The sequence below is a fragment of the Heteronotia binoei genome, chromosome 10 (assembly GCF_032191835.1).
Source record: "Heteronotia binoei isolate CCM8104 ecotype False Entrance Well chromosome 10, APGP_CSIRO_Hbin_v1, whole genome shotgun sequence".
In the NCBI taxonomy this organism is placed as follows: domain Eukaryota; kingdom Metazoa; phylum Chordata; class Lepidosauria; order Squamata; family Gekkonidae; genus Heteronotia; species Heteronotia binoei.
The window spans coordinates 3,987,951-4,007,117 of NC_083232.1; the positions used below are offsets into that span (position 1 = coordinate 3,987,951).

A 19,167-nucleotide genomic window follows, 5' to 3' on the forward strand; every position below is an offset into this window, starting at 1 on the left:
AGGAAAGGTTTAAGGTGTATTTGATTTAGATCACGGCCCTCCCCACCAGAGCAGACTCAGGGCAGCTCACGATAAAAGCAAAATAAAAACGTTAGATTAAAATGACAATCGGGGGCTAATTTCTATACAGTTAAACAATATAGTACCTAAATAGACGGCGTTCAATCTGTAACAGATTAGGCCACGCTTGACTCTCAGAATATAAAATGACTGAACAACAGGCTGTCTTTCATCACCAGTTCACACGTTAGGCTGGGGAAACACTCGTCCGTTCTCCCCCACCCCCTTATCTCACAACCTTCTGCCAGGAGAATCACAATCCGTCTTGTAGGGTTTGGGAACCCCTGCAATACAGGACAGAAGAGCCTCCACATTCAGAGGCAGTCACCCTCTGAATCCCAGAGCCAGGAGGCAACATCAGGGGAAGGCCTCGGCCTCTCTGCCCTGTTGTTGCCCCTCCAGAGGAACTGGTTGGCCACTGGGTGAGACAGGAGGCTGGACTAGATGGACCCTCACTGGTCTGACCCAGCAGGGCTCTTCTGAGGTTCTTCTCAGGGGAAGACCTCGGCCTCTCTGCCCTGTTGTTGGCCCTCCAGGGGAACTGGCTGGCCAATGTGTGAGACAGGAGGCTGGACTAGATGGACCCTCCCTGGTCTGATCCAGCAGGGCTCTTGTGATGTTCTTCTCAGGGGAAGGCCTTGGCCTCTCTGCCCTGTTGTTGGCCCTCCAGAGGAACTGGTTAGCCCCTATGTGAGACAGGATGTTGGACTAGATGAACCTCTAGTTTCGTAGAATCATAGAGTTGGAAGGAACCTCCAGCCCCCCGAACAATGCAGGAAATTCTCAAACACCTCCTCCTAAATTCACTGGATCCTCATTGCTGTCAATGGCCATCTAGGCTCTGTTTAAAAACCTCCAAGGAAGGAGAGCCCAACACCTCCCGAGGAAGCTTGTTCCACTGAGGAGCTTCTCTAACAGTCAGGAAGTTCTTCCTAATGTTGAGCCGGAAACTCTTCTGATTTAATTCCAACCCGTTGGTTCTGGTCCTACCTTCTGAGGCCACAGAAAACAATTCCACCCCATCCTCTATAGGACAGCGCTTCAAGTCCTTGAAGATGGTGATCATATCACCTAGTTTGATCCAGCAGGGGTATTCTTCGCTTTTTACGAGAAGAAGAAGGGCCACCAAACTCTCCCTCTCTGTCTCCCAGCTCTCAAGTTTACTCCTTGGGCCTCCCCCCGCATCAGGGAGGAGTCAGTGAACCCTCCCCCTTTTTGGTCTCACCTGTTGGAGGACCTGCCATACCATGCAGGTGGTGTCCCGCGACCCGGAGATGAGGTAGATTCCGCAGAGATCTAAGGCCAAGCAAGTGACGACATCTGCAGAGGCAGGACAGAAATGCTAGACCGGGGTGGCTCTTTCACACATACTGTGTGGCTCTCAGAGCCCTCACTGCAATCACAGCATCATCATCATCATCATCATCATCATCATCATCATCATCATCATCATCATCATCATCATCATCATCATCATCATTTTATTTATATCCCGCCCTCCCTGCCGAAGCAGGCTCAGGGCGGCTAACAGCACAAATCGATACATACGTTGTACAGTATATTTAAACAAAACTAATTTAACAGTTAATTAAAATTCTATTAAAATTCTAAAACAATAAAATTAATATTAATATGCTGGTGCTATTATACGGATGGCGAGTTTACTTAGCAGTCCCTCTCTTTAGTTGGTGAAGGCCATTCGAAAAAGGATGGTCTTGCAGGCCCTGCGGAACTGTTCAAAGTCCCGCAGGGCCCCGCATTTCTTCCGGAAGCTGGTTCCATAGGAGTGGAGCCACAGCAGAGAAGGCCCGGGCGCGGGTACTCTGGAGTTTTACCTCTTTCGGCCCGGGGATAGTCAGCAGGTTCTTCCCTGCTGACCTCAGTGCTCTTTGGGGTTCATACGGGGAGAGACGGTCCCTCAGGTAGGCAGGTCCTCAGCCATATAGTGCTTTAAAGGTAATGACCAGCACTTTGTAACGAATCTGGTATATAACTGGCAGCCAGTGCAGTCCACGCAGCCCCGGCTGTATGTGCTCCCACTTTGGGAGCCCCAACAACAGTCTATTTATTTATTTTATTTATTTATACTTTGATTTATATCCCGCCCTTCCCACCGAGGTGGCTCAGGGCGGCTTACAACATATAAAACTTACATAGGTTTGGCTTAAAAACAATCTAGCAGCCGCGTTCTCCAAACCAAGCCAGCGGGTGTCTTGGAGAACGCATTTCAAGTTGCTGTCTTCCCACCTCTCCCTCTCCCATCTATTTGCTTTCTTTCCACCTCACCGCCCTTCCTTCCTGTCGTGCGGCTCTCGAACATCTGACGTTTATTCCATGTGGCTCTTACGTCAAGCCAGTTTGGCCACACCACCCCCCCCCCCCCGTGCTAGATCAACAAACGGCCCAACGTGAATCCGCTCTTCGGTGCACCAACCGCACAGTCGCGGAGGAGAGTGTCCGCTGCATCTCTGCATAACCCCTGCATCTCTGCATAACTTTCCGGCGAACCCGTTCCCCGCGCTTACCTATGTGCCTGTCGATGTGCCCCACGACTTTCCCTTTGCTCAGCGAGGTCACGCGCAAGCTGTTGTCCCAGTGGCCCCCGCTGAAGAGGAGCTTCCCGTCGTGAGAAACGACGAGAGTCTTGAAGGACAGGTCCGCCCCTGGTGCAAAGGGGCCGTGCAGGTAGCGCTTGGTCCTGGGGTGGAGGTGGGGGGAGTGAGAAAGAAGAAAATGTTCCTGTTACAGCCGCCAACATTCCCCGGCACCTCCAGGTGTTAGGCGGGGCCAGGCGAAGCTTTTGCGCGGCAAGCCTTCTGATTGGCTGCGCAGCACTCGATCGTCACTGGAGGACTGCAGGCAATCTCCGAATAGGGAAGGAAATGTTTTAAACCAGGGGCGTCAAACTAATTTGCTTTGAGGGCCGGATCTGGCATAAGTCAGATCTTGTTGGGCCGGGCCATGTCAGGCCAGGCCATTAAAGATTATGCAACAGAGATAGAAACTTCATAAAGGACACAGACAAACACAATTAAATATTTTTAAAAAAAAACCCTTTAAAATAAAACATGCTTAAAACATTAGCACTCGTTAGTCTTAAAGGTGCTTTCTTTGCGTCTCTCCCACGGGATCCAGGGAACTGGGCAAAGGAAGCTCTGGCTCTCTCCTTCCTTCCCCAGGGGGACCAAGAGGGGGAGAACAGGGGTGGGGAACAGTGGCTCTCTAGATTTTTTTTTGCCTACAACTCCCATCAGCCCCAGCCATTGGCCATGTTCCAAACGGAGTCCTTCCACTGACGTCGGCTTCCGAAGGAGAAAGTCTTGCCTTCACGCAACCACCGGCTTATATCGAGCCCCGCTGCATTTGCAGCTTCTTCACAAGCCGACCGACAAGGTCCACAGACCGGCCTCTCTCAAACGCCCATGTTAGATATTTCAATTGACGGAAGCCGACATCAGTGGAAGGACTCCGTTTGGAACTTACTCCTGAGTAGTAGCACTCCCTATAGACTTTTTGAAAAGAATTCTTCGGCGTCATCCTTAGGAACAGTGTTTCCGTTTGGGACTTTATGCTCTCTCTGTGATTTATGGTTTTGGAATGAAATGTGGATGTTTTTGCACAATATAACGTCTAGATTTTTGTAAATTTGTCAAACTGTATTCTTGACAAAATTGTTTTTAGATTTATATTGTGTTGAACATACGAACATATGAAGCTGCCTTCTACTGAATCAGACCCTCTTTGGTCCATCAAAGTCCGTATTGTCTACTCAGTCTGGCAGCGGCTCTCCAGGGTCTCCAGCTGAGGTTTTTCACGCCTATTTGCCTGGACCCTTTTTTGGAGATGCCAGGGATTGAACCGGGGACCTTCCGCTTCCCAAGCAGATGCTCTACCACTAAGCCACCGTCCCTCCCCTGTTGCCATTGTCTACTCTGCTCAGGTGGCACCGGGGCAGGAAGAGCTGGCTGACTCACTTGGAGTTGGAGACAGTGGGGTCTTTGGTGAAGCTGAAATAGTTGGAGATGTTTTTGTCATAGGGCAGCCAGCCGTGGGTCCCAAGCAGCCCATTGGCGCTGACAGTGACCTGGAAGGGAAGGCAGAAGCAGCGTCAGCCAGTCAGAGGTACAGGCAAGCAGAACCTGAACTCGGTGCTGTCCTGCAGTGAGTTGGGGCCATTACCACTCAGCCCATGTGTTATTTCTATTTTGAAGGCTGGAAGGAAAGGACACGAAGCTGTACAGTAGTTACCAGCATGTCAGGAGATCCCTGAGTCATGAAAGAGTGGGCCTGGTTCTTTGGGACCACAGCCTGCACCAGCGGAATCCCATCGCTGATACCCTGGAGAGGGAGAAGGAAAGAGAAGGACACATCTCTTACATTAAGAACATCAGTACGACCCTGCTTGATCAGACCAGGGAAGGTCCATTAGTCTAGCCTCCCGTCTCACACAGCAGACAACCAGCTCCTCTGGAGGGCCAACAACAACAAACAACAAAGCATAGAAGCCGAGGCCTTCCCCTGCGAACAACATCAGAAGCGCCCTGCTGGGTCAGACCAGGGAGGGTCCATCTAGTCCAGCCTCCTGTCTCACACAGTGGCCGACCAGTTCCTCTGGAGGGCCAGCAACAGGGCAGAGAGGCTGAGGCCTTCCCCTGAGAAGAACCTCAGAAGCGCCCTGCTGGGTCAGACCAGGGAGGGTCCATCTAGTCCAGCCTCCTGTCTCACACAGTGGCCACCCAGTCCCTCTGGAGGGCCAACAACAGGGCAGAGAGGCCGAGGCCTTCCCCTGAGAGGAACATCAGAAGAGCCCTGCTGGGTCAGATCAGTGAGGGTCCATCTAGTCCAGCCTCCTGTCTCACACAGTGGCCAGCCAGTTCCTCTGGAGGGTCAGCAACAGGGCAGAGAAGCTGAGGCCTTCCCCTGAGAAGAACATCAGAAGAGCCCTGCTGGGTCAGACCAGGGAGGGTCCATCTAGTCCAGCCTCCTTTCCCACACAGTGGCCAGCCAGTTCCTCTGGAGAGCCATCAACAGGGCAGAGAGGCTGAGGCCTTCCCCTGAGAAGAACATCAGAAGAGCTCTGCTGGGTCAGACCAGGGAGGGTCCATCTAGTCCAGCCTCCTGTCTCACGCAGTGGTCAACCAGTTCCTCTGGAGGGTCAGCAACAGGGCAGAGAAGCTGAGGCCTTCCCCTGAGAAGAACATCAGAAGAGCCCTGCTGGGTCAGACCAGGGAGGGTCCATCTAGTCCAGCCTCCTGTCCCACACAGTGGCCAGCCAGTTCCTCTGGAGAGCCATCAACAGGGCAGAGAGGCTGAGGCCTTCCCCTGAGAAGAACATCAGAAGAGCTCTGCTGGGTCAGACCAGGGAGGGTCCATCTAGTCCAGCCTCCTGTCTCACGCAGTGGCCAGCCAGTTCAGCCAGGGCAAAGAGGCTGAGGCCTTCCCCTGAGAAGAACCTCAGAAGAGCTCTGCTGGATCAGACCAAGGAGGGTCCATCTAATTCAGCCTCCTGTCTCCCAAAGTGGGCAACCCGTTCCTCTGGAGGGCCAAAGACAGGGCAGAGAGGTCCAGGTCTCTCCCTGACGCTGCCTCCTGGCTCTGGGATTCAGAGGATTAGTGCTTCTGAACGCGGAGGTTCCCCTCAGTCACCGAGGCTAGTAGCCACCGATAGACTTCTCCTCCAAGAGTCTCTCTAATCCACTTTTAAAGCTCTTTATTCCTGGGGCCGTCACGATATCCTCTGGCAGTAAATTCCACATTTGAATCCCTCTCTGTGTAAAGAAATATTTCCTTTTGTCCCTCCTGAACCTCCCCCCTCCGTCGTTTTTTTTCTGTTCTGAAAAGTCCCAGCCTGTTCAGCCTTTCCTCATAAGGAAAGTGGTCCAACCCCCTAATCAGGCTTTAGATTCAGCGGGAGCTCACAGGAGCACAGCTCCTCAACCTTCCTGAGAGTTCTATCTCCTCCTTCCCACCTTGTCCACTGAATAGGAGGTGCAGCTGCATAAGAAGAAGAAGATATTGAATTTATATCCCGCCCTCCACTCTGAAGAGTCTCAGAGCAGCTCAGAGTCTCCTTTACCTTCCTCCCCCACAACAGACACCCTGTGAGGTAGATGAAGATATTGGATTTATATCCCGCCCTCCACTCCGAAGAGTCTCAGAGCAGCTCACAGTCTCCTTTACCTTCCTCCCCCACAACAGACACCCTGTGAGGTGGGTGGGGCTAGAGAGGGCTCTCACAGCAGCTGCCCTTTCAAGGACAACCTCTGCCAGAGCTATGGCTGACCCAAGGCCATTCCAGCAGGTGCAAGTGGAGGAGTGGGGAATCAAACCCCGTTCTCCCAGATAAGAGTCTGCACACTTAACCACTACACCAAACTGGCTCTCCATAACAATCCCTGGGTGAGCTCCACCACCTCTTTTTCTACAAAACGACCCCTGCCCCTAATCCTCTTGGTCGCTCTTCCCGGCACTTTTTCCAGCTCTGCAAATTTTTTCTGAGCAATTTCTTCAGGAGCTTGTCTTGGATACATCCATTGTAGAAGACGAAGAAGAACATAGATATTTATACCCTGCCCTTCTCTCTGAATCAGAGTCTCAGAGAGGCTTACAATCTCCTATGTCTTCTCCCCACACAACAGACACCCTGTGAGGTGGGTGGGGCTGAGAGAGCTCTGACAGAAGCTGCCCTTTCAAGGACAACCTCTGCCAGAGTTATGGCTGACCCAAGACCATTCCAGCAGCTGCAAGTGGAGGAGTGGGGAATCAAACCCAGTTCTCCCAGATAAGAGTCCGCACACTTAACCACTACACCAAACAGGAAGAAGAAGACTGCAGATTTATATCCCATCCTTCTCTCTGAATCAGAATTTCAGAGCGGCTTACAATCTCCTATATCTTCTCCTTGCACAACAGACACCCTGTGAGGTGGGTGGGGTTGGGAGAGCTCTGACAGAAGCTGCCCTTTCAAGGACAACTCCTACCAGAGTGCAAGTTGAGGAGTGGGGAATCAAATCCGGTTCTCCCAGGTAAGAGTCCACACATCACTGTTCTTGATGCCTGCCAGAAAAATGGCCACCCTGCGCTTCCAAAAACCCAATCGCTTGCAGAGGCTAGATGGGTGACAACAGGCACCCTCCCAATGGCCCTTACCTCCACAAAGAAGGATTTGAGCTGACTGAGATTCTCAAAGACGTTTGGGGACGTGGTGTCCAACCGAGCGAGTCTCTGGGCGGCATTTTCGGCTGACAGGCGGGCTGGGTGGGGCTCCTACAGAAGGGGGAGAGGAAGGACACATGAAGTTCCCTTATCAGGGCATCCATCCGTCATGGTCAGTATTGTCCACTCAGACTGGAATCAGCAGCTTTCCAGGGTCTCTGGCAAAGATCTTTCACATCTCCTACTTCCTGGTCCTTTGAACTGGAGATGCTGGGGACTGAGCCCTGGGACCTTCTGCATGCCAAGCAGATGCTATGCCACTGAGCAACCATTCCTCCCAGGGCTTTTTTTTGGTAGCAGGAACTCGTTTGCATATTAGGCCACACCTCCCTGATGCAGCCAATCCTCCAAGAGCTTACAGGGCTGTTAGTACAGGGCCTACTGTGAGCTCCAGGAGGATTGGCTACATCAGGGGTGTATGGAACTCCTGTGGAACTCAGCGGGAAATCCTTTGCATATTAGGCCACGCCTCCCTGATGCAGCCAATCCTCCAAGAGCTGACAGGGCTCTTAGTACAGGGCCTACTGTAAGCCCCAGGAGGATTGGCTACATCAGGGGTGTATGGAACCCCTGTGGAACTCAGCGGGAAATCTTTGGCATATTAGGCCACACCCCTCTGATGTAGCCAATCCTCCAAGAGCTGACAGGGCTCTTAGTACAGGGCCTACTGTAAGCCCCAGGAGGATTGGCTACATCAGGGGTGTATGGAACCCCTGTGGAACTCAGCGGGAAATCCTTGGCATATTAGGCCACACCCCTCTGATGTAGCCAATCCTCCAAGAGCTGACAGGGCTCTTAGTACAGGGCCTACTGTAAGCCCCAGGAGGATTGGCTACATCTGGGGTGTATGGAACTCCTGTGGAACTCAGCGGGAAATCCTTTGCACATTAGGCCACACATCCCTGATGCAGCCAATCCACCTGGAGCTTACAGCAGTCCTGTACTAAGAGCCCTGTAGGCTCTTGGAGGACTGGCTACATGAGGGGTGTGTGGCCTAATATGCAAAGGAGTTCCTCTTACAAAAAGAGCCCTGCCCCCTCCCATAACACAGGATTTGTGGAGAAACGCCATTTTAGTCAGTGGTGGTGCTTCATTTGGCAGGGGTCAGTAAATCCCTCAGCAGGCTTGGTAGCCTTCCCCTCACTCCCCCCCTCCCTTCCAGAGCCAAACCAACAACGCTAGGGGGAAAATCTCCTAGAGAGGCAGGAAGTGCTTTTGTTCTTGGCATGTGTGTTAGCAGGAAGAGAAAGGCAGTTGGAAGCCAGCGCTCGAGCGAGCATGTGGTGAGCAATGGAGGCTCCTGCCTGGGAGGCCCCAGGCAGGCAGACTAAGTAAGTAATTCACAAGACAGGGCAAGTTTAGATCAGAGCCAGCAGGATGCGTTTATAATCAACTTTTCTTTGTATGCTGTGTGCTGTACGGGTGCTGAGCTGTGCTGTGGTGTGCTAACTTTTTAAATGCAACTGTTTTTGTTTTGTTTTTGTTTTCCTATCTTTTTCTCTTTTTAAATAAATAGTTTTTCTGTTTTAAATGCTGGCAATCTCTGTACCACCTAGATCCCCAGACCGCTTTAGACCACGCTGTGTTGAGAAGGGGGCCCTAAGGAAGGGGGAAGGCATGCAGTTGGATAAGGTGCCAATCCTCCAGGGGTGCCCCAAAGAAGCGCTGAGGTCTCTGTGAAACCCAAGTGCAGGGCGGCAGAGGACCTTGAGGCCTGGCCTCACAGCGGGAGAGGGGGATTGGGAGTCCTGTTCCTCTCAATCTGAACCCCGAGACTGAGCAGGTGGTGGCAGCGAGCCCAAGGGGCAGGAGGAGAAATAGCTCCCTCCAGGAGTTGGCGACTCAATAGGGAGCTGACGGGACCGGGTCTGAAGGCGCAATCGGGCCGGTTCCGCCACCACTTGGTGGCAGCGGTGGGATAAGAACAAACAGAGAACTTGATTGGCCAGGCATTTTTGTTTTTTTTGATACGTGCAAGCACCCAGAGGAAGCAACAGCGGTTTTGTTTTATTTTCGGGTCAACTGGAGTAGGGAAAGTTTAGCTAGTTAGGATGGAGCGTGCTAAGATGCGGGAAATCCTGAAGATGACAAAGCCACAGCTCCAGGAAGAGTGTGCAAAGCACAAGCTGGAGTGTGACAACATGACTGTAGTAGATATGAAAGACCTCCTTTTGGAGTATCATCAGCACGCAGGGGCACTTGCAAAAGTGGCCCCCACCCAGTCAGAAGTAATCTTGCAGCTACAGTTGGAACTGGCAAGAATACGTACCGAGGCGTACCAAATCCGCAGACGGGAGGAAAGAGAGAAAGCTGAGATCCTCAGACAGGAGGAACGAGAGAGAGAGGAAAGACAAAGAGAGAGGGAGCTGAGACGAGCTGAGATCCGCAGACAGGAAGAAAGAGAGAAAGCTGAAATCTACAGACGGGTAAGGAAGAGCAACGTCGCCATGAGCTTGAGGTGCTACGTCTGGAAGCTGAACTAAGCAAAGAGATCAAAGTCACCCCCAAGGACTTTGCAGTGTACCAAGAGGGAGAAGACCCCTCCATATACCTCTCCAACTTTGAGAGGGCAGCCAAACAGTGGGGGATTGCAGAGGAGGACTATATGTCTCACCTCTGTAGCCTCCTGACTGGAGAACTCTCAGCCATCTATCACAGCATGCCTATGGAAGATGGGGGGATAACTTTTGCAGGCTATAAAGCCACTGTATTTAAAAGGTTTAAACTGGGGCCAGACCACTCCCGAAAGCAGTTCAGGGGGTTGGCTCCACAAGAAGGTAAATCCTATTCTGAATGTGGGGTAATGAAGGAACAAACAGTTCCAGTGTTATTGGGCCGGGATTTGTTGGTTGGCCAGTACTCTATCAATGCTGTAACCCGCAGCCAAACCCTCAGAGGAAAGTGGGAGGAGGAAGGCAACTTTAAGGAAGCCACCTCACCACCAACCAGGGAGGGGGAAATAGCCCAGGTTACTGAGGACGAGGAGAGGGCAGTCACCCAGGAGGGGGAGGACCAGCCTATCTCAAGCCCTGGAGTAGGGTGTTCCCAAGGGGAAGAGGGGTGTAGCTTTCCCCAAGTGCAGCAAGAGGCTGTGGATGTTCCTAGCGAGGAAGGGAACCTGTCTAGCGTAAAGGATGTGCGTGCTGAAGAGACAGAAGTGGAGAGTGGAGATTTCACAGGAGGTTCTGAGAGCAGCAAGGCTAATGTGGGCTCAGAGGAGCACATAGCTGAAGGCTTGGGGGGACGGGAGCGGTTCCAGAAGGGGGTCCGGAGCGGCCTTAGGTTGGAACCGGTTCACCAAGTAGCTGTGGATCAGGAAGTGGGATCGTCCGAGACGCTCTCAAAACAGGTCGTCTTGAAGCGAGGCAGACAGGAGTCCTGGGAAGCTGTGGGACCTTCCAGGCAGGAAGGGGGTCAGTTTGGTAGTGCTGAAAAACCAACCGAGGGGACTGAGAACCCAAGCCAAACCTCAGGGGAAGGTGGGGGGAGGAAGGCAACTTTAGGGAAGCCACCTCACCACCAACCAGGGAGGGGGAGGACCAGCCTGTCTCAAGCCCTGCAGGAGGGTGTGCCCAATGGGAAGAGGGGTGCCAATTTCCGCAAGGGCAGCAGGATACTGTGGAGCCTTCCAGGCAGGAAGGAGCTCAGTTGGCTGACACTGAAAAACCAACTGAGGGGGCGGAGAACCCAGATCAAACGTTGGCTGGGTGTTCTGGAAACAGTGGGACTAGGGGTGGCTTGAAGGAACAGATGATAGGAAGTCTGGGGGAGCCAGAAATGTTCCTGTCTGAGGTTCAAAGTGACCCTAGGCTGGATCCACTGTGTGAGGTGGCAAGGGACCAGAAAGTGGAGTTCTCAGAAGCTGAGACAGGGGATAAGGTGATGGATTTCCTGCCCCTTCACACTGGTGAATGGAAAATGGAATGGGAGGGACCCCATGTGATTGTGGATGACCTAGACGAGGCTACTTATGTGGTGGCTATGGAGGAAATGGGAAAGGCAGTTAAAGTGGTGCAGGTGAATATACCACAGCCATTCTCTGCGAGGTCCATGGTGTTGCCCATAGGTAGGAAGGAAGGAGACAAAAAGAAGCTGGGACAGCAATTGTTTGCAGCACCAGAGGTAGTTTTCTGGGAGGACAGAGTGGACAGAGGGAACATTCCACCAATGAGGGATAAAGAAGCAACTTTGTGGGAACTGGGCAGTTTCCAACCCCATATGTGGGGCCAGGGATTTCCTCCTTTGATGGACCACTCATCCCAGCAACAGCAGCAACTGAGGGAGAGCACCAAACTCCAGAGGTGGTCCTGGGAGATGGAGGAGTACATCTTAAAGACTGGACATTCCTTCCGAATGCAGCAATGCGACTTGTCCAGAAAGGGCATGGACACCGAAGTTGTGAGACTTTGTGTATTATTGGAGAAATACCTGAATGTTTGTGTAATATTTTGGTTAACGGGTTTCTCCTCGTTTGTTTGGATTCTGCTACGGGGTCACCTCTGTAGGAGGCAACCCCTCCGGCTCAGAATTTAAGGAGGGGGAAGTGTGGAGAAACGCCATTTTAGTCAGTGGTGGTGCTTCATTTGGCAGGGGTCAGTAAATCCCTCAGCAGGCTTGGTAGCCTTCCCCTCACTCCCCCCCTCCCTTCCAGAGCCAAACCAACAACGCTAGGGGGAAAATCTCCTAGAGAGGCAGGAAGTGCTTTTGTTCTTGGCATGTGTGTTAGCAGGAAGAGAAAGGCAGTTGGAAGCCAGCGCTCGAGCGAGCATGTGGTGAGCAATGGAGGCTCCTGCCTGGGAGGCCCCAGGCAGGCAGACTAAGTAAGTAATTCACAAGACAGGGCAAGTTTAGATCAGAGCCAGCAGGATGCGTTTATAATCAACTTTTCTTTGTATGCTGTGTGCTGTACGGGTGCTGAGCTGTGCTGTGGTGTGCTAACTTTTTAAATGCAACTGTTTTTGTTTTGTTTTTGTTTTCCTATCTTTTTCTCTTTTTAAATAAATAGTTTTTCTGTTTTAAATGCTGGCAATCTCTGTACCACCTAGATCCCCAGACCGCTTTAGACCACGCTGTGTTAAGAAGGGGGCCCCGGGGAAGGGGGAAGGCATGCAGTTGGATAAGGTGCCAATCCTCCAGGGGTACCCCAAAGAAGTGCTGAGGTCTCTGTGGAACCCAAGTGCAGGGTGGCAGAGGACCTTGAGGCCGGGCCTCATAGCTGGAGAGGGGGATTGGGAGTCCTGTTCCTCTCAATCGGAACCCCGGGACTGAGCAGGTGGTGGCAGCGAGCCCAAGGGGCAGGAGGAGAAATAGCTCCCTCCAGGAGTTGCCGACTCCATAGGGAGCTGACGGGACCGGGTCTGAAGGCAGAATCGGGCCGGTTCCGCCACAGGATTAAAGGCTGTAATTGGAGCACAGGCTGCTGCATGAACATTAACTTGGCCCTTGCTGGGAGACTGTCTTTTAAAGCATTTGATTCTGAATGACTCTCAGCTACTTTGTGCCCTGCGTGGCCCAGTGCTCGTAACCAAGGCATTTTAGAGCGAGACAGAAATTCTCGCGGCCACTTGTGGGAACACACTAAGAGAAAAGGAGGATTGTCATAGGCTGGATCTTAGAAAGCCGGTTGTGTGGATAAAATGGAGAACGATGTAAGCCACATAAGGGTCCCCCACGGAGGAGAAAAGCAGAGTATAAATGAGTTAAATAAATAATATGTATTTTATCAAAGATTTCAGGTTTTCACGGCTGGTAACATCATTAGGGTTTGTAGAATCTTTCGGGCTCAAGTGCTGTGTTCTACTGGAGAAAGTTTTCCTTCCAGACGTTTTGTTCTCGGCTGCGGAGAACATCCTCAGTGGCGTTGCAGCCGCAGCAGGCGCTCTAACCTTCTTGGCTGCTGTGCATTGAGTGGGGCCAGGGCTGCTGGAGAGCTGCTATTTCTAGGCTGGAGGGGGTGTGGTGAGAGGGCAATTGTTTTGTGAAGAAATAGCAGCTCTCCAGCAGCCCTGGCCTCACTCAATGCACAGCAGCCAAGAAGGTCAGAGCGCCTGCTCCGGCTGCAACGCCACTGAGGATGTTCTCCGCAGCTGAGAACGAAACGTCTGGAAGGAAAACTTTCTCCAGTAGAACACGGCACTTGAGCCCGAAAGATTCTACAAACCCTAATACGTATTTTATTGTACTTTATTATTATTTATTTTGTAAGCTGCCTTGCGATCCGACAAGGCAGAAATAAGAAAGGAGCCATGGTCCAGGAGTACATTAAACACTAACAACGTTTGGGGCAGGGTATGAAGACGAAGAAGAATTGCAGATTTATACCCTGCCCTTCTCCCTGAATCAGAGACTCAGAGCAGCTTACAATCTCCCATATCTTCTCCCCCCACAACCGACACCCTGTGAGGTGGGTGGGGTTGAGAGGGCTCTCACAGCAGCTGCCCTTTTAACAAAAACCTCTGCCAGAGCTACGGCTGACCCAAGGCCATCCCAGCAGCTGCAAGTGGAGGAGTGGGGAATCAAACCTGGTTCTCCCAGATAAGAGTCCGCACACTTAACCACTACAACAAACTGGCTCTCTATTAGAGCTATGGCTGACCCAAGGCCATGCTAGCAGGTGCAAGTGGAGGTGTGGGGAATCAAACCTGGTTCTTCCAGATAAGAGTCCGCACACTTAACCACTACAACAAACTGGCTCTCTATTAGAGCTATGGCTGACCCAAGGCCATCCCAGCAGCTGCAAGTGGAGGAGTGGGGAATAATAATAATAATAATAATAATAATAATAATAATAATAATAATAATAATAATAATAATAATAATAATAATAATAATAATAAATTTTATTTCTATCCCGCCCTCCCCACCTCGGCAGGCTCAGGGCGGTTAACAACTCAGGAATCAAACCTGGTTCTCCCAGATAAGAGTCCACACACTTAACCACTACACCAAACTGGCTCTCTTTCACGAGTCACTGCTTTGTTCTTCAGATACAGCTAGCCGTTGAGTCCATCTGTCCTTGTATCATAGAGAGTGGAGTGGTTTTAGATACTGAATGACAATAGCAGGCTAATGATGATAGCAGGTGTGATTGGATTAGGTATGATATACAGGTGTGGAGAAAGCAGCATTGGTATAAGGCAGGAAACCCGGGTCTCAATTCAGTCCAGGAGGACGCACTGCCTTCAGCTTTATTATCTGTTGCCGTTCAGCAGTGTCTCTTTAAGAACATAAGAGAAGCCGTGTTGGATCAGGCCAATGGCCCATCCAGTCCAACACTCTGTGTCACACAGTGGCCAATATATGTGTGTGTGTGTATATACACACATATATACACATACTATGGCTAATAGCCACTGATGGACCTCTGCTCCATATTTTTATCCAATCCCCTCTTAAAGCTGGCTGTGCTTGTAGCTGCCACCACCTCCTCTGGCAGTGAATTCCACATGTTAATTGAAATTCCTTTGTAAGAGAACTGCTACTAACTAAATGTTCTGGAAAAGTTAAAATGTTCCCCCGCTGGTTTTTTAACGTTGCGGTTTCAAATGTCAGATTTTTTTTTCAGTTTTAATATTTTATTGACTAATACACATACCTACATAAATAAACATACATCGAACACAATAACCACCACCTACCTACCCCCCCCCCCACCAAGAGCTTATGGGGTATTTCCATAGCACAATTTTGAATTCCTCATTTCAATTCCCATACTTTTTAACCATAGATACAGTGGATCCCAAGTCTTTTTACAATCCCGTAGGTTCCCTCCTCTTAATCTCATCGTTAACGTATCCAATTCAGCAGCTTCTAATAACTTTTGTAAAAATTCATTCCTATCAGGTATTTTAGGGACCTTCCAATATTTGGCATATAAAATTCTAGCCACAGTGATAATATGCACCAAAAGTCAAACGTGAGATTTATGTCCATTTATTCTTTACCGTATAAGGTAGAAAAAGCATAAGGTGGAAAGGCAGATAACAGACATTTTAAATAAATAAAAATCAATAAAGTAAAATACTAAGACTATAGCGACTCAAATGGCTGTCTGGCTTATAACTCATGTGCTGTCTGCTGCTCTCTGGGGAAGATCTGCACCAAGACGCTTGGGCTTCTTCCTGAAGTGCTTGTGGCTCTCCTTGCCAACTCCTCTTACCTTTAGCAGCTGGCACGGGGTCTGCCCAAAATTGCTGATAATGCCTTCCAAAGCCTTCCTCTGGGTTTCGTCAGCAATGGCGTCCAAGTCAACGGCCCCTAAAACCAAAAGGGGAGAGCGACCGGATGTTTGGGTGTGAGCTTTCGAGAGTGAAAACTCCCTTCGTCAGATACGTCCCTTTGTCAGACTCTCAAAAGCTCATCCTTTGACAATCTTCTCGGTGCTACTGAACTCAGCCTTTTCCTATAGAAGCCCTAGGAAACTAAAAGTATATATATATATATATATATATATATATATATATATATATATATATATATAACAGTGGTGGCCAAACGGTGGCTCTCTGACACATATTGTGTGGCTCTCGAAGTCCCCACAGCCCTATTGGCCGGCAGCTTGGAGAATGCATTCAAAGTTGCTTTCTTTCCATCTCTCCCTCCTTCCCCATCTTCCTTCCTGTGTTGCGGCTCTCAAGCACCTGATTTTTATTCCATGCGGCTCTTACGTTAAGCAAGTTTGGCCACCCCTGATATACAACATCTTCCGTTAGATGTGAGCCGGTGCAGAAAGCCAGATTGGGACCTGGAAGACCAGGGTTCAAATCCCCATTTTGTTATGAGGTTGAGACCGGGGACTCCTCTGCCCAGCCTAGTAGTGAGGAGAACAGGGTGGAAGAGATCCACAGGGTGGGTTAAGAGGTTCGCAGTCTCACCTTCATAAGTGCAGTAATAGAAGACATTCAGCGACTCCACGGCTGCCGGGCCTCTCTGCTTGTACCCAAAGATGAGATCAATCCATTCATGGAGATGGGCAGAGACATACTCCGATTCCTATCAAAGACACAAGGGCAGGAGGTGATGGCAGCCACATTCGGGTCAGCCCACTGTCCCAATCCCCAAACAGATGTGTGTGTGCATGTGTAAAGAACATAAGAGAAGCCCTGTTGGATCAGGCCAATGGCCCATCCAATCCAACACTCTGTGTCACATAAGAACATAAGAGAAGCCCTGTTGGATCAGGCCAGTGGCCCCTCCAGTCCAACACTCTGTGTCACATAAGAACATAAGAGAAGCCCTGTTGGATCAGGCCAGTGGCCCATCCAATCCAACACTCTGTGTCACATAAGAACATAAGAGAAGCCCTGTTGGATCAGGCCAATGGCCCATCCAATCCAACACTCTGTGTCACATAAGAACATAAGAGAAGCCCTGTTGGATCAGGCCAGTGGCCCCTCCAGTCCAACACTCTGTGTCACATAAGAACATAAGAGAAGCCCTGTTGGATCAGGCCAGTGGCCCCTCCAGTCCAACACTCTGTGTCACATAAGAACATAAGAGAAGCCATGTTGGATCAGGCCAATGGCCCCTCCAGTCCAACACTCTGTGTCACATAAGAACATAAGAGAAGCCCTGTTGGATCAGGCCAATGGCCCATCCAGTCCAACACTCTGTGACACATAAGAACATAAGAGAAGCCCTGTTGGATCAGGCCAATGGCCCATCCAGTCCAACACTCTGTGTCACATAAGAACATAAGAGAACCATGTTGGATCAGACCAGTGGCCCATCCAGTCCAACACTCTGTGTCACATAAGAACATAAGAGAAGCCATGCTGGATCAGGCCAGTGGCCCATCCAGTCCAACACTCTGTGTCACATAAGAACATAAGAGAAGCCGTGTTGGATCAGGCCAATGGCCCATCCAGTCCAACACTCTGTGTCACATAAGAACATAAGAGAAGGCATGCTGGATCAGGCCAGTGGCCCATCCAGTCCAACACTCTGTGTCACATAAGAACATAAGAGAAGCCATGTTCGATCAGGCCAATGGCCCATCCAGTCCAACACTCTGTGTCACATAAGAACATAAGAGAAGCCATGTTGGATCAGGCCAATGGCCCATCCAGTCCAACACTCTGTGTCACAAAAGAACATAAGAGAAGCCCTGTTGGATCAGGCCAATGGCCCATCCAGTCCAACACTCTGTGTCACAAAAGAACATAAGAGAAGCCATGTTGGATCAGGCCAGTGGCCCCTCCAGTCCAACACTCTGTGTCACATAAGAACATAAGAGAAGCCCTGTTGGATCAGGCCAATGGCCCATCCAGTCCAACACTCTGTGTCACACAGTGGCCAATATATGTGTGTGTGAACTCAAGTAGCAGTCAACTTACGGCAGCCCCAAAGAGAGGTTCTCAAGGCAAGCGGGAAGTTAGTGTGTGTTTTTTTTTGGGGGGGGGGTTAGTTTCTGAGATCTGATGAGATTGGTCAATATACCATGCTCCTTCCCCCCTGCAAAGAGATGCACCGCTACCAAAGAAAGTGAAATCAAGAATTAGAGCATATCATCTCTCCAAGCTGACTCTCCAAGGGATAGAAGAAGAAAAAGAATTGCAGATTTCTACCCCACCCTTCTCTCTGAATCAGAGACTCAGAGCGGCTCACAATCTCCTGTATCTTCTCCCCCCACAACAGGCACCCTGTGAAGTGGGTGGGGCTGAGAGGGTTCTCTCAGCAGCTGCCCTTTCAAGGACAACTCCTGCAATAACTATGGCTGACTCAAGGCCATTCCAGCAGGTGCAAGTGGAGGAGGGGGGAATCAAACCCGGTTCTCCCAGATAAGAGCCCATGCACTTAACCACTACACCCAACTGGCTCTCTATTAGAGCTCTGGCTGACCCAAGGCCATTCCAGCAGGTGCAAGTGGAGGAGTGAGGAATCAAACCCGGATCTCCCAGGTAAGAGTCCGCACACTTCACCACTACGCCAAACGTGGGCACTGTATACAAGTGTGGAGTCTCCTCTAAGCTGTAGAGTCTCATGAGCCAAAATTCTTCTTTGTGAGGTACTGGCATTCAATCTGTGTGCTGCTGCATAAATTAGTTTGCTCTGGAGTCATTTTTCCTGAGCTAAAACAAAAATGTGTGAGCCAGCTCACACTAACTCAGCGTAGAGGGAACATTGACTATATAACCCACTTTGGGAGGAAGAGAAGGCCTGGATTTGTGGCTGCTAGAAGAGTTTTCTGTTACCCCAGAAGGTTGGACCAGAACCAATGCATTGATATGAAAGAGTTTTTGGCACAACATTAGGAATAACTCGTCTGTGGAACAGGCTTCCACCTTGGGAGGTGGTGGGCTCTCCTTCCTTGGAGGTGTTTAAACAGAGGCTGGATGGCCATCTGACAGCAATGAGGATCCTGTGAATTTAGGGGGAGGGGTTTGTGAGTTTCCTGCATTGTGCAAGGTGTTGGACTAGATGACCCTGGAGGTCCCTTCCAGTTTGGTGTAGTGGTTAAGTGTGCTGACTCTTATCTGGGAGAACCGGGTTTGATTCCCCACTCCTCCACTTGCACCTGCTAGCATGGCCTTGGGTCAGCCATAGCTCTGGCAGAGGTTGTCCTTGAAAGGGCAGCTGCTGTGAGAGTCCTCTCCAGCCCCACCCACCTCACAGGGTGTTTGTTGTGGGGGAGGAAGGTAAAGGAGATTGTGAGCCGCTCTGAGACTCTTCGGAGTGGAGGGCGGGATATAAATCCAATATCTTCTTCTTCTTCTTCTCTATGATTCTAAGTTCCCACAGGCTTCCTTCTTGGGAGGTGGTGGGCTCTCCTTCCTTGGAGGTCTTTAAACAGAGGCTAGAGGGCCATCTGACAGCAATGAGGATCCTGTGAATTTAGGGGGAGGTGTTTGTGAGTTTCCTGCATTGTGCTGGGGGTTGGACTAGAGGACCCTG

General features: G+C 50.5%; 1 protein-coding gene across 4 annotated transcripts in view; it reads right to left on the reverse strand.

The window, feature by feature from the left end:
• Positions 1–19,167, reverse strand: part of NBEAL2 (neurobeachin like 2) — a 354,508-nt gene that overhangs the window by 14,586 nt on the left and 320,755 nt on the right. For all 4 annotated transcript variants that reach the window (XM_060247903.1, XM_060247901.1, XM_060247900.1 and 1 more), the window contains 7 exons: positions 16,149–16,266; positions 15,434–15,531; positions 7,210–7,326; positions 4,309–4,398; positions 4,035–4,144; positions 2,586–2,758; positions 1,286–1,380 (listed from right to left, as the gene is read on the reverse strand). In XM_060247903.1, the coding sequence (XP_060103886.1) occupies positions 1,286–1,380; positions 2,586–2,758; positions 4,035–4,144; positions 4,309–4,398; positions 7,210–7,326; positions 15,434–15,531; positions 16,149–16,266 (801 nt within the window). The remainder of the gene's footprint in view (positions 1–1,285; positions 1,381–2,585; positions 2,759–4,034; positions 4,145–4,308; positions 4,399–7,209; positions 7,327–15,433; positions 15,532–16,148; positions 16,267–19,167) is intronic.